The 13,544-nt window shown below is 38.7% G+C and overlaps 1 protein-coding gene across 1 annotated transcript in view; it reads right to left on the reverse strand.

The window, feature by feature from the left end:
* Positions 1-13,544, reverse strand: part of LOC583090 (nuclear pore complex protein Nup160) — a 40,974-nt gene that overhangs the window by 6,048 nt on the left and 21,382 nt on the right. Inside the window, exons 15-26 of the mRNA XM_030992726.1 lie at positions 10,256-10,392; positions 9,418-9,575; positions 8,962-9,095; positions 8,319-8,570; positions 6,300-6,369; positions 5,449-5,667; positions 4,009-4,104; positions 3,308-3,402; positions 2,574-2,670; positions 2,071-2,176; positions 1,265-1,434; positions 389-455 (exon numbers count right to left, since the gene is read on the reverse strand). Of these exons, the coding sequence (XP_030848586.1) occupies positions 389-455; positions 1,265-1,434; positions 2,071-2,176; positions 2,574-2,670; positions 3,308-3,402; positions 4,009-4,104; positions 5,449-5,667; positions 6,300-6,369; positions 8,319-8,570; positions 8,962-9,095; positions 9,418-9,575; positions 10,256-10,392 (1,601 nt within the window). The remainder of the gene's footprint in view (positions 1-388; positions 456-1,264; positions 1,435-2,070; positions 2,177-2,573; positions 2,671-3,307; positions 3,403-4,008; positions 4,105-5,448; positions 5,668-6,299; positions 6,370-8,318; positions 8,571-8,961; positions 9,096-9,417; positions 9,576-10,255; positions 10,393-13,544) is intronic.

The following is a 13,544-nucleotide window of genomic DNA, read 5'->3' on the forward strand; positions in this document are numbered from 1 at the left end:
GTTTCACAAAACTTGTCATCAGTGACAAATGACAGTTCTTGTTATAAGCTACTGAAATCCTTGCTTCTGATTGGTTATCAGCAGATTTGTCACTGCTTTTTGTCATTTGTCATTGAAAAAAGTCTTTGTGAAACAGGCCCCTGATGGTGTATTGAAATTGGCCATGAGTTGATTTGTTGAAAGTCTTTGGAATTGTATTTATAGTTCTGCTTTTGCCACATCACCACAGAGAAAAGCTAAAAGGAAATGCTAGAATCTTCTTTTTCATTGTAACTTTCTGTGTCAAATGTATGTATCCATCATTTTGTACATTTGCTTATACTGTTTGATGCTTTGAGAAAAATTGAATAGAGAGTTTGTTAGAAAAAAATTAAAAAAGAAGAAATACCTGGTTCATCGAGAGGGGTGCCTTCATAGTCTCTCTTGGGCGATGCTCCATTCATGTCTTCAGTTTTCTGCCATGAGAAGGGGTAGATACCAGTCTTTGACATGGAATGTAAAGACAGCAAAAACACACCCCAAAAAAAGACACAAATGGCATCCTCATTGCTCATTGGATGTAGCTCAAATTTTGAATAAAAAAGACAGTTCTTTACACCTCAAACCAAACTTAAAATACACATTTTAAATTGATGATTGATGATGCTACACAATTGCGTTTAAAAGGGAGAGGGTTGTCAGTTTCCATGTGCAGAAGGCCATAATTCGCTGACACCAGACTTGGTTGAAATACCATTAATGGGTGTGTACTAGTCTGCACACAGCAAACCCTTAGGCCTATCAAGAAATACCCCCTAGTGTCTCAGAGTCTTTGGGTGAGGGAAAAAGTCAAAGTATTACACAAGGCCTGTTGGTCATAAAACTGAAGGCTAACCCTGGTGATTGACAACACCCGTTATTGGGTAAACACCTGAACAGTGTCCCGTTCCCCATGAGAGCTAGCTCCTATGCATCTTTAGAATCGCCTTGCTAAGTAAAGTAATTTCAATTCTTTCATCCGCGTCTATTTTTTTAGAATTTCTCAATTTGAACTTCCTTTTCCAAAAGAGCATAAAAAATAATGTCCAAATGTCAAAAACCAAACCAATTGAGATATGACCATCTGAATAAAAAGATTTCCTATAGGAACTCAGTCTTATTTTGCTCTGGTTCATAACATTACGGAAAATGAAGATCATATTGAGAAATGCTAAAATAGATTGTTATGATGTCACAGCTTCGGTACTCTACATTTCACCCTAACAAGTCTCACAGGTCTACTTACAACGCCCTCCATTTCGCTGACTGCAGGCTTGATAATCCAAGCATTGTCCGGATGCAGTAATCTGAGTGAGTTCATGGCGGCGAGGTAGCAGCACGCTTGTCTGTTCAGACTGTCCGCACCGATGACCTCTTGAGCGAGCCGGGTCGCTTGCTCGTACATCACGCTGCCAGCTGAGAGAGGAGAGGGGTAAGAACAACAACAAAAAGTTACACATAGATGCCTAGCAGGAAAAAATTCTTTGAAATGCTAGAGCACCGTAATGGCAGCACAGCTAAAGCCGGGGGTAATAATCTCGAAGTTTGAAGGCGATTAGTGATTTTAATAAGCGTTTTTATAAAAACTGAGTATTATTATTATTATCATTCTACATGATGGCTCAGTGGTAGAGCAGTGGTCTCATAACTGGGAGGTCCTGGGTTTGTCAATTAAATCCCAATGTGAATTACCAAGTCCCTCGGAGAGGCCTTAAAGCCGTCGGTCCCCTGGTTGCTATCTTACAAGCATACACATGCTTTCTTAGCAGTCAGGTAAAACAACAATCAAATGTTCTATTGGACCTATTGGAAAAGTCTTGAAGATGAAAAGTCTTGAAAAGCGGTCCAAAGTAAAAGAGAGAAAGAGAGAGAGAAAGAGAGAGAGAAAGAAACGGAGAGGAAAAGAGAGAAGGAGAGATAAATAACCTTGTGTGTAGTTTCATCTAATGTCATCAAATGTAAAGAGTATGTTGGTCAAAGCGAGAGACAGACAGAGACAGAAAAAGACAGAGACATAGTTACAGACAAAAACAGAAACAAAAAATATCTCACCCTGTCGATAGTTTCCTCTGATGGTATGAAAAGCAAAGAGTAGATCATAGTAGTTGATGGTCAGTAGATCCACAGACCTAGCTCTTGACTCTATGATGCTCACAATCTATACAAAACAAAAACAAAATGAATTCGATAATCACTAAATTGATATCTCCCCCAATTTCATTAATGGAATGATCTTACCTGTACCAAACTGCAACATTTTACATCAAATTGTAAACAATGGAGCTTTTACCTTGTCACTTTATATGCAAAATGTTATATATTCTCTACAAAATGAGAAAAAAATAGTTTTATTAAAATTCTTTCAAGAATATGCAATTTGTTCTTTGTATTAAAAACAATAAGTTTTTTTTATCAGTAGAAGATTTGACACATCGACAGCTGCTGTATTCATGTATGCTTTCACTACTATTTCATATTTGTTAAAATTCATTGAATTGCTTTTGTTTATGAATGATTAAATAAATAAAGTCTTTCGTTGAAAGAATATTTGTTACCTCATCATGAAGATCTATGTAGGGATATTGACAGAGCTGTTTCATCTGTTTCTGTTCACATAACACCACTACAAACTGACGTAAACAGTCCCTCCGTCTGTAGCATAAACAAAACAAGACATCACAAACAACTATTAAGTCTTTTTCATATACTTAACAAAAAATGACAAAACTTAGTAAAGGGTATGAATAATTTAGTCGTTAATTGTACATAGACAGAACAAAAATTAAAGCAATGTTGGCATTTGCATACTTCCATCGACAAAAGGTATTATATTTTTAATTTTATTAATTTCTCTACTTTCTTTAGTCATTTCTCTTGGGGTTTGGATGTTGGTATGCCGAAACAAAATGCTCAAAACAATAGAAATGTAAAATGTACAATGCAATATTTCTTCTCCAAGTCAAACTTTGATTGTAACAATAATCAAACTGATGATTCAGCTACAAGCATCATTTCTGGGTTTTACAAAGATCAAATTTGATGAAACATTTAGGTTGATGAATGCAAATATAAATAGACCCAGTAAATAAATAGTTTGGTTAGGACACAGGTGGCATTAGAAAAATACAGTCAATAAGTCAATATAGTTAACTCTCCATGGTCCCAATCTGTTGGGACCCCAAATAATACGTTTTTTGAATAGTTTGGTCCAAAATGAGGCAAATTGGACTTGTGAGACTTTGAGTTATGCAGAATTGACTGTATTTTGGGTTGACCTTTGACCTCTCACCTTTCAGGGTCGGGGTTAGAGGTCATAGCTGAGTAGGCCTCATCGTTGTGACACAGCTCTAGATGGTACTTGAAGATTTTCACCCAAAGAGTCGGCTGTAAAAACAAAATTATTTTTTTTAAAAGAAAAAAAATTATTATCCATTTTGGTAAGCTTTCTTTCGCTTGCGATGCTTGCAAGCTTCTCCAGGCCTTTGTATTTTTTCCACTGATTGTGAAGAAAGAGATTTTTACAGCTGATTTGTAGGAAGGTAAATGGTTGAATGGTGACTGTTACCCAAAGTGAAGGCTGTGAAACTTGAAGCAAGCACTTAAAAATAGATAAGTCACATTTGTGTTTCAATTATTGCATTTTTTTTTTAATTTTAATTTTTTAATTTTTTTACATATAACTGTTTCACTGAAATTGGAATGTAGTATGTATTCACTTTTATACATTTAGATAAATAAAAGAATTTAGATAAACAAAAGAAAAATTACAACAAGGAAATTTAAAGATATATTTAAACAAGACTAATTTTAAACATATTATTAAAGTGAGAATACTAACAAAAACATGAACATGCAACAGATCTCTCCCCCAAAAAACAAAGACTAATAAAGTAGAAATTAAAAAGAAAATGAAAAAAAAGGAACATAGATAGAGATAGACTTCAAAAGAATGTAAGTTAAAAAATATGCAATGAAAGACAGTAATATTACCAAATTTGGGTCATCTATGTCAGCGGCGCTGAGGGCTGTTTTAGCCAGAGAGATTACAAGCTCTCTCAATTCAAACTGCTCTAACAGACCAATCACCTGTAAACAAGAAGAAAATGAAGCGAAAATTGAAGAATTTCGCAAGTTGTCCAGATAAAAAAAACATTTCATGCAAAACAGTGAGTGATTTACTACATCAAATTTCAGTTATTTGCAGATTTTTTTGTGCATGGGTCCGAAACATTAGTTTTTAACAATTAACAAAAATTAAAATTATTTTCCTTGGAGTTCTGTAGTCCTCACTAGCACGTTCAGAAGAAAATCTTCCGCACAGATTCTCAGACTAGCGTCCTGAAAACACAAGACACAATCCCACATCTCTTTCAAAATCAGTCATCTTTCTCTCAATCTTAAAAACCTCCTTCACTTCTCTTCTCAAAACAAACTAGATGGAACTTCGACTGCGCGCAGTCGAAATGATGCCTCCGTCATAGAGCAATTTACAAACCAAAACAGAAGAAATTTTTCAAATTCAAGTTCAATTGTAATCCATTAACAGGTTCTCAGAATATCGTGATTACAAGCAATTTCTCATATACATATATGACCCTTTGATCTTTGACCTCATGACCCTAACATCTACTCAGTTCATTGGCTCCGCAAGATGTCCCGAGTTAAATAGTAATCCATCTGTCAGTTCTAATGAGAATGCGTTCACAAGCTATTTCTGCATACATAATGAGCCCATGACCTTTGACCTTTGACCTCATGACCCAAGAATCTACTCAGTTCATTGGCTCTGCAAGATACATACATGATCTAAGTTTGGCAGGAATCCATCAATCTGTTCTAATGATAATGCGATCACAAGCTATTTTTGCATACATAATGAGCCACATGACCTTTGACCTTGACCTTATGACCCCAAAATCTAATCAGTTCATCGGCTCTGCAAGTAACATACATGACCTAAGTTTGGCAGGAATCCATCAATCGGTTCTTGAGATAACGCGATCACAAGCTGTTTTTGCATACATAATGAGCCCTGTGACCTTTGACCTTTGACCTCGTGACCCCAAAATCTAATCAGTTCATCGGCTCTGCAAGATACATACATGACCAAAGTTTGGCAGGAATCCATCAATCGGTTCTTCAGATAACGCGATCACGAGCTGTTTTTGCATACATAATGAGCCCTGTGACCTTTGACCTTTGACCTCGTGACCCCCAAATCTAATCAGTTCATCGGCTCTGCAAGATACATACATGACCAAAGTTTGGCAGGAATCCATCAATCGGTTCTTCAGATAACGCGATCACGAGAACGGGACGTACGGACGGACGGACGGACGTACGGACGTACGGACGTACGGACGGACGGACGGACGGACAACCCGAAAACATAATGCCTCCGGCTACTTCGTAACGGAGGCATAAAAATACCTTGAGGTGATAGAGAGTCTCAAGTTTCTTTCCCTGTAGTTCCGTGGTCCTGAGGAGCCTGTTCAGCAGGAAATCCTCGGCACCGATCCTCTGGCTGGCCTCCTGGAAGCACCCCAGGGCCTTGACGGGCTCACCGGTGTTGAGGTAGCAGTGAGCCAGGAGGAACTGACGGGACGCAGCGTTCCACTCGCACCACGGCGACAGGAGACGAATGTAACCCTGGGTAGAGAGAGGGACAAGAATTAGAGATGTGCATCTGGGCCCTGTTTTATAACTAGTTGATATCAATCGCATCTACGTGTATAAGAGATGGGCGATTGCCTTGGGGTTAATTTGGATCAAGGAGATTTGGATCAATCGCAAGTTATTTGTGATTTATATCATTCGCAACTACGTACATAGGAGATAGGCGACTGCAAACTTGCGATTAATTAGAGGCCTTAGAGTCGATTTGATGTGTGTGTGTGTAATTGGGATTTTACAGACGCGTATCAATCAGATATGATTATTTACGTCTGGGGACAGACCTTCAATGCCACCATCCAAAGATGTGACTCAGTTTCGAGCAGGGGTCGCCTGAGTCAGTTTGTAGGCAAAGACAGAGAGCTGGCCAAGTGAACGTGCCGCTAGACCAACTCACATCTTCCTGCATCTTATTTGCAGTTGATATCAATCGCAACTACGACATAAGAGATAGGAGATTACAAACTTGCGATTAATTAGAGACCTTGTGATTGATTTGGATCAATCGCAAATCTTTATGAGACAGGGCTTTGATGCAGTAATAACACATTTACAGTAGGACCTGACAACCATTAAATAGTTACAAGATTTTGAAAACATTGTTTTACCTGAAGTTGAGTATACTGGCACTTCATCATCAGGTACTCCGCAAACAGGAAGTTAGCACTGATTGGCCAACTGATCAGGGTCAAAGGTCAAGGAAATAACCTATCAACTGAGCTGGTGACATTTACATTCCCACTTCTTACAATCATATGTTTAAAGAAACAGGATTTATTGATTGTATGCAAATGTACCAACATACCTGTCTTTTCCTTTCTAAACTGAATAACACAGAAAAAACTAGATGGAACTTCGACTGCGCGCAGTCGAAAATGATGCCTCCGTCATAGAGCAATTTTACAAACCAAAACAGAAGAAATTTTTCGAATTCAAGTTCAATTGTAATCCATTAACAGGTTCTCAGAATATTGTGATTACAAGCTATTTTTGCATACATAATGAGCCCATGACCTTTGACCTTATGAACCAAGAATCTACTCAGTTCATTGGCTCTGCAAGAAACATACATGACCTAAGTTGGCAGGAATCCATCAATCGGTTCTTGAGATAACGCGATCACGAGCTGTTTTTGCATACATAATGTGCCCTGTGGCCTTTGACCTTTGACCTTGTGACCCCTACATCTAATCAGTTCATCGGCTCTGCAAGTAACATACATGACCTAAGTTTGGCAGCAATCCATCAATCGGTTCTTCAGATAACGCGATCACAAGCTCATTTTGCATACATAATGAGCCCTGTGGCCTTTGATCTTTGACCTTGTGACCTCAAAATCTAATCAGTTTTTCGGCTTTGCAAGTAACATACATGACCTAAGTTTGGCAGCAATCCATCAATCGGTTCTTCAGATAACGCGATCACGAGCTCGTTTTGCATACATAATGAGCCCTGTGACCTTTGACCTTTGACCTCGTGACCCCAAAATCTAATCAGTTCATCGGCTCTACAAGATACATACATGACCAAAGTTTGGCAGGAATCCATCAACCAGTTCTTCAGATAACGCGATCACGAGCTCGTTTTGCATACATAATGAGCCCTGTGACCTTCGACCTTTGACCTCGTGACCCCAAAATCTAATCAGTTCATCAGCTCTACAAGATACATACATGACCAAAGTTTGGCAGGAATCCATCAACCAGTTCTTCAGATAACGCGATCACGAGCTTGTTTTGCATACATAATGAGCCCTGTGACCTTTGACCTTTGACCTCGTAACCCCAAAATCTAATCAGTTCATCGGCTCTACAAGATACGTACATGACCAAAGTTTGGCAGGAATCCATCAACCAGTTCTTCAGATAACGCGATCACGAGAACGGGACGTACGTACGTACAGACGTACGTACGTACGTACGTACGGACGTACGGACGGACGGACAACCCGAAAACATAATGCCTCCGGCTACTTCGTAACGGAGGCATAAAAATGTATTTACCAAAAACACATCATGTATCATAAATTAATCAAATACCATGGTTGGAGGGGGTTTGCTTCCGTCTGAATACTAAGAAAGCATGTGTAATCTTGTAACTAAGCAACCAGGGGACCAATGGCTTTGAGCCCTCTCCAAGGGACTTATTAATGAGGATCAGTGCCACATGGTTGCCAAAGGGCACCAGTGCATCAAATTGGTTTTGACCCTATGACCTTCTGGTTACATGACCACTGCTCTACCACTGAGCATTTGTGCCTCCGTAGGAGGGTTCTTTTAGTAGATCTGGGGAGTGTTTCACAAAGACTAAGATCAACTTTAAGTTGGACTAAACTATGGCAGGCCGTTCAGGCCACCGTTTGCTCTCACCATTATGATCTTTAGATAATATTTTTTCCTTCAATAATGAACTATCAAAAAATGTAAATTCTGTAGATTTGCGACCACAAATTATACGTCCCTTGAGAGACCAATGCCAGTAAATGGTAAGAGCAAACAGTGGCATGAATTGCCTACGATAGTTAAGTCCAACTTAAGGTTCATCTTAGTCTTTGAGAAACACCCCCTGATATTCAACAAACATTTCGATTCCAATGTAAAAATCAAATGCACATAAGCAAAGGATACATCAACTGAGCAATCGCCTTCATCGCAGCGGGGTACAACTTTCCCCAGTTCTGCAGTCCCTCCGCTCTCCTGTTTGCCCTCTTGGCCAGAATGGAACGGACATAGCCCCCTCCACTCCCCTGCAGAAACAGCTCCACTAGGGTGGGTGAAGGTGGACTAGTCGATGATGAAGATGGGGAGGTCTGGCCCGTCAGGTGGGAGGGACTGTTGGTGGAGATTTCAAGCACTGCCATCTGTCTGAGATGGAATTCCCTAGAAAAAGAAAATGTTTAAAAAATCAGTGGAAAATAAACAAATTAGTATTCCTGATAATTCAGAAAATGCCCTTTTTGAAGGCTTCTTCACATAAGCCACTGGTTACGTTTTTATTTTATTTTTACTCTTTATTTTCATTTTACATTTTTGTATATTTTAACACAGAAAAGAGGATGGATAAGTCGATTTAAAACCTCTCGTATCAAAATTCAAACCTGTCGCTGTTAAATATTTATACCCCTCATGGATCACCCTAAAACAAAAACACAGAAATTGGCGAAGTATTTCATCTAAGGTGAAAAAATGAGTAAAAGTACTCATATTTATGACAAATGCATTGAACTGAATGCTTGCGCAGATCACAAAAAGCAAAGGTGCATGAACTTACACAGTCTTTGTTTGTACAGGGCTGGATATACATGTGGAGAGCCATACTAGAGAATGGTAGGCTTGCAGAATGGTGCATGTCTCTGGTATCACATCACAGGTTAACTTCTTGGTGCATTCAGCGGTCCATGGGAGCTGGAGATGGGATAAGAATGGTGAATTAGATACAATTAAATAAGACTGGTATCACATCACAGGTTAACTTCTTATTGCAATCAGCAGTCTATGGACACTGGAGATGGGATAAGAATGGTGAATTAGATACTATTTAAAAAGACTGGTACCCTTTCATTAAGAAATTACAGAGAAGAAAGAAAAACAAACAAGAAAGTGGTTACCTCTATTTCTTCATTTCCTTTTTCAACTTTTCTGATCTGCACACCCCCCCCCCCCCCCCCCCTCCTTTCCCCTTTCCTGGATCTGCCCCTACAGGAACATCCTAGTCTTTGTGACTAACCTGTGATTCTAGTCTCAGTATCAGACACTCGAGAACCAGAAGAATCTGCATGAATTCTAGCCTCAGTTGGGCGAACCTTGTGAAGCTAGCAGCCAGGCAGACCACAGACAGATCACTACTCAGAGTGTGGTGTGTGGGACCGTGGAGAACATCTGCACCTGAAAGTAACATGAATAATTTCTTTCATTAATTGTCATTTTAAATCAAATTAAAAAGTAGAGACAAAAAGGATATGGGGATATGGATTTTAGAATTTTAGAAGATGAAGGTGAATTTAAACAGAGAAAGAAAGATAGAGAGGGAGAGATAAACAAAAAGAGAGAGAAAGAGAGAAAGATAGAGAGAGAGCGCAAGACAGGGAGAGAGAGGAGAAGACCGAGAGATGGTGGTAGAGTGTGAAGAGAAAGAAGAGAGAAGGGAAATTGAATGAGAATCTAGCTGTTTTTACTTTCTGTAGACCTGTCTTCTCTCTCTCTCTCTCTCTCTCTCTCTCTCTCTCATATACTCTGTCTATGTCTCTTTACGTCTGTCTGTCTCTATCTATCTTTCTCTCTCTCCCTCTTTCTCACTCTAACTCTTACTCTCTGTCTCTCTGCCTCTCTATCTCTCACTTGCTGTATCTTTATATTTGTCTCTCTCTGTCTCTTCCTCTCCCTCTCTCTACTCACTCAGTTCAGCTAGCAGTCTGTCTGTCTCTGTCTCTGTCTGTCTCTCTCTCTCTCTCTCTCTTTCTTTCTCTATCTCTTTTTCTCTGTCTGTTTGTTCTCTCTCCCCCCCCCCCCCTCTCTCTCTCTCGCCCTCACTCTCTCTCTCTCTCTCTCTCTTTCTTTCTACTTACCCAGTTCAGCTAGCAGATTCCCTGGCTCGCCCCCTGCTACATCGACAAGATGCAGAACTGTTCGGAAGACTCCCGTTGGATCCATGATTCTACCGAGTGCTTGTGTAACCTGCTCCCGAACAGCCTGGTTTTGAGGACTAAACATAAATAAATAATATTACTATTAATAACTATAATAGTAGTTGCATTTGTCTTCTCTTGTTTATAGCTATTATTTAGTAGTCAGTAGATTTTATTATACTTATTTATGTTCATATTTTTCTCAGTTCTTTAGTTTAGTTTGTAAGCATTTTTAATGTATGCAGTATCCTTATCTGACGAGTTTGTTTATTTAGGACATACTTATAAGCTACACATGAGGGACCTTAATTCCACAAGCCTGACGTTTTATTGATGTCGCAAGGGACCAGCATCACATAAGACTTCATTGTTCTTTCTCCCGGTTTCCTCATTCGTATATATTTGTATTTTGTGTTTATATTTCATATGTTATTTGTATGTTCTTTACTTTATCTGTGAATATCAATTTTATAATTCTGTATGTTTTTATATGACGAATGGAACGAAATGAAATTGATTTTTCTGTATATATATATATATATATCGTCTGTATTTATATCGTCAGAGTGTCTGTGTATGTGTATTGGGTATTTACAGATGTCTATCAATCAGAAGGATCATGTATCAATTGGTCAGAATTATATCTTTTTCCTTTGTTTTAACATTTAAAATTTTGATAGTGGACCAGAATTATATGCATTGATATTACTGAATTTTTATTCTGATTGGGTGTAATTTGAAACAATGTTTTGGTATTTTATGTTGTATTTGCAGATCTACTTCTGCGCAGCGCCTTTCCGAGTACAGATGGATGCGGTACGAGAGTACCCCAAACCCCAAAATGTCTCAATTAAGGAATTGAAAAGGAGCCCCGTGAAGCGAAGAGCTTCAGTAAGGGGAGTTGTCACCCAGGTAATGACCAATGATTATCAAATGTGTTTAATATTTCATTTTACAGTATAAATACACTGTGTATGTGATTTTTCGATTCATATTCATAATTCCATTGAGATTTCATAGTTGTAACAAATCGTTTGATGCCTAAACTGTATATCGCTAGTGAGCAAAATTGAAGATATAGTCATGCAGCTGCCAGCGAAGCTTCAAAACCACAGAAGAAGATCGAGGCAGCCCAAGCTTCCCCTTTAAAGTTTCTACTGACCAGGAGAGGGTGGACATTATGTCCAGTAGTATTTGTTACCTCATGATAAAGTTATAGTTGTGTAATAACATTCAAGTTTTTGTAAATCCAGAGTTCCAGCAGGAGAGTGCTTGTAACACTTCTTGTTATACAAAACTGTAGATTAGTGTATTATAGTTGCAGTATTTTAGAATACCAGTCATGTCTATTTAGGTGAAATTTTCTTTGATCGACATTCCTTTTTTTTGTATACACATAATCTTGCCATTTCAGTGTCATGGTTTTGTTATCCGCATTTATGTTGTGTAATACTTGAATGTTCAACTTTGAAGAATTTGATAGAAATGTAGAGGGCATTACAGTATTATCTTTTATATACCTTGATGTAAACTTGGCAGGTATTTATAATCATTTTGACCGGAAATGCTATCTTTTGTTTACACGAGAGCGTTCTCACATTTATTCTTTTCATGAAAAAAAAGTGTTTCTTTGAATATGTATATTTGCTACTACTACTACTGCTCTATCTGTCGATCATTACCCACTTCTTCTTGACCAACCGCATTGTAAAACCTACTCACCCATCCTGCATGAGGAGTTTGCTGGCCAGCTTTCGTTGCTGACGTCGACGCCACCGCCCTATTTCGCAAACAACAAGTACATCCGCATTGAATAGAATGCTTAACGATTCAGGGGTTATTTCGTTTCACCATGATCCTATCTCCGCTGCTACTGCTACTACTGTCCCTACTTACCCGTCCTGCATGAGGAGTTTGAGAATCTTAATCAATCTCTTTAGAATATATGTGCACATTCAGTGTAGACTCCTTTGCGAGTATTATATATGTGGGATACGAAAGAGCATTTGTGCCGGATTTTCCATTAGTAAATTGTCTCTTCTTATCAACATTTCTAGGTCAAAATATAGCATTATGACGCAGGTTCCCTACCACAGTCTGCAGATAGTCAACCAGCTCAAGAGCTACAGTAATCCTGACGTTTTATTGCTGTCGCAAGGGGCCAGCACCACATAAGACTTTGTTTTTTCTTGCCGTTTTCTCATTCGTATATTTATATTTGTATTTTGTGTTTATCTTTTGTATGTTTTTTGTATGTTCTTTACTTATCTGTCAATATCAATGTTATAATTTTGTATGTTTTTATATGACAAATGGAATAAAATGAAATTCTTCTGCATTTATATCGTCAGAGTGTGTGTGTGTGTGTATAGGATCTTACAGACGTGTATCAATCAGTCGGAATTATATCTTTGTTCTTTTTTATTTGAATTTAACTTGGATCGATCATCATGGCAGCGTTTTGACAAGCCAGTAAAAATGCAACAATCTACATGTTTGTGGTCCTTACTTTCCAACAGCAGCACACCACCACGCAGGGGAGAAAAGGAAGAGAATTTCTAAAAGGGGTTGTAGCGATCAAAGCTGGGGGGAACTCCCTCTATGAGTTGTACATAAATAACCCAACGAGCTTCGACAAAGATATGATCAGGAAGATACTCAGGCTGCCACTCAACACATACTTTGCTCTTTTTCTTAATAGATCATCATGGCCAACAAGAATAAGACTGTATACAAGTTTGTGGTGGATACTTTTGAACAGCGGCACACCATCACGCAGGGGGGAAAAGGCAGAGAATTTGTACGAGGAGTTGTGACAATAAAAGCGGGGGAAACTCCCTCTATGAGTTATACGTTATAATTCAACGACCTTCGACAAGGAAATGATCAAGAAGCTACTCAGGCTACCACTCAAGCTCCCTCTATGAATTATACCTTAAAAACCCAACGAGCTTTGACAAGGATATGATCGAAAAGATGCTAAGGCTACCAATCAACACCCATTTCGCAATAAGAAATTGTGTCATTGACCTACTAACAGTGAAGATAAGCGCGACACCTCAGAGCCAAGTGAGTTAAACAAAACATCACAATGAAACGTGCCCTTTTTTCTTTCTAATAAGGGATCTATCCCCTTTCATAAATGCCAGCACCATATTTATGACTTTCACTCCGATTTTCGCCCAGTTATTGTCTCCTCTAAGCGACTAGCTCATCGCTTTCCTTATTG

Source organism: Strongylocentrotus purpuratus, unplaced genomic scaffold (genome assembly GCF_000002235.5).
Source record: "Strongylocentrotus purpuratus isolate Spur 01 unplaced genomic scaffold, Spur_5.0 spur5_scaffold_20, whole genome shotgun sequence".
Taxonomy (NCBI): domain Eukaryota; kingdom Metazoa; phylum Echinodermata; class Echinoidea; order Camarodonta; family Strongylocentrotidae; genus Strongylocentrotus; species Strongylocentrotus purpuratus.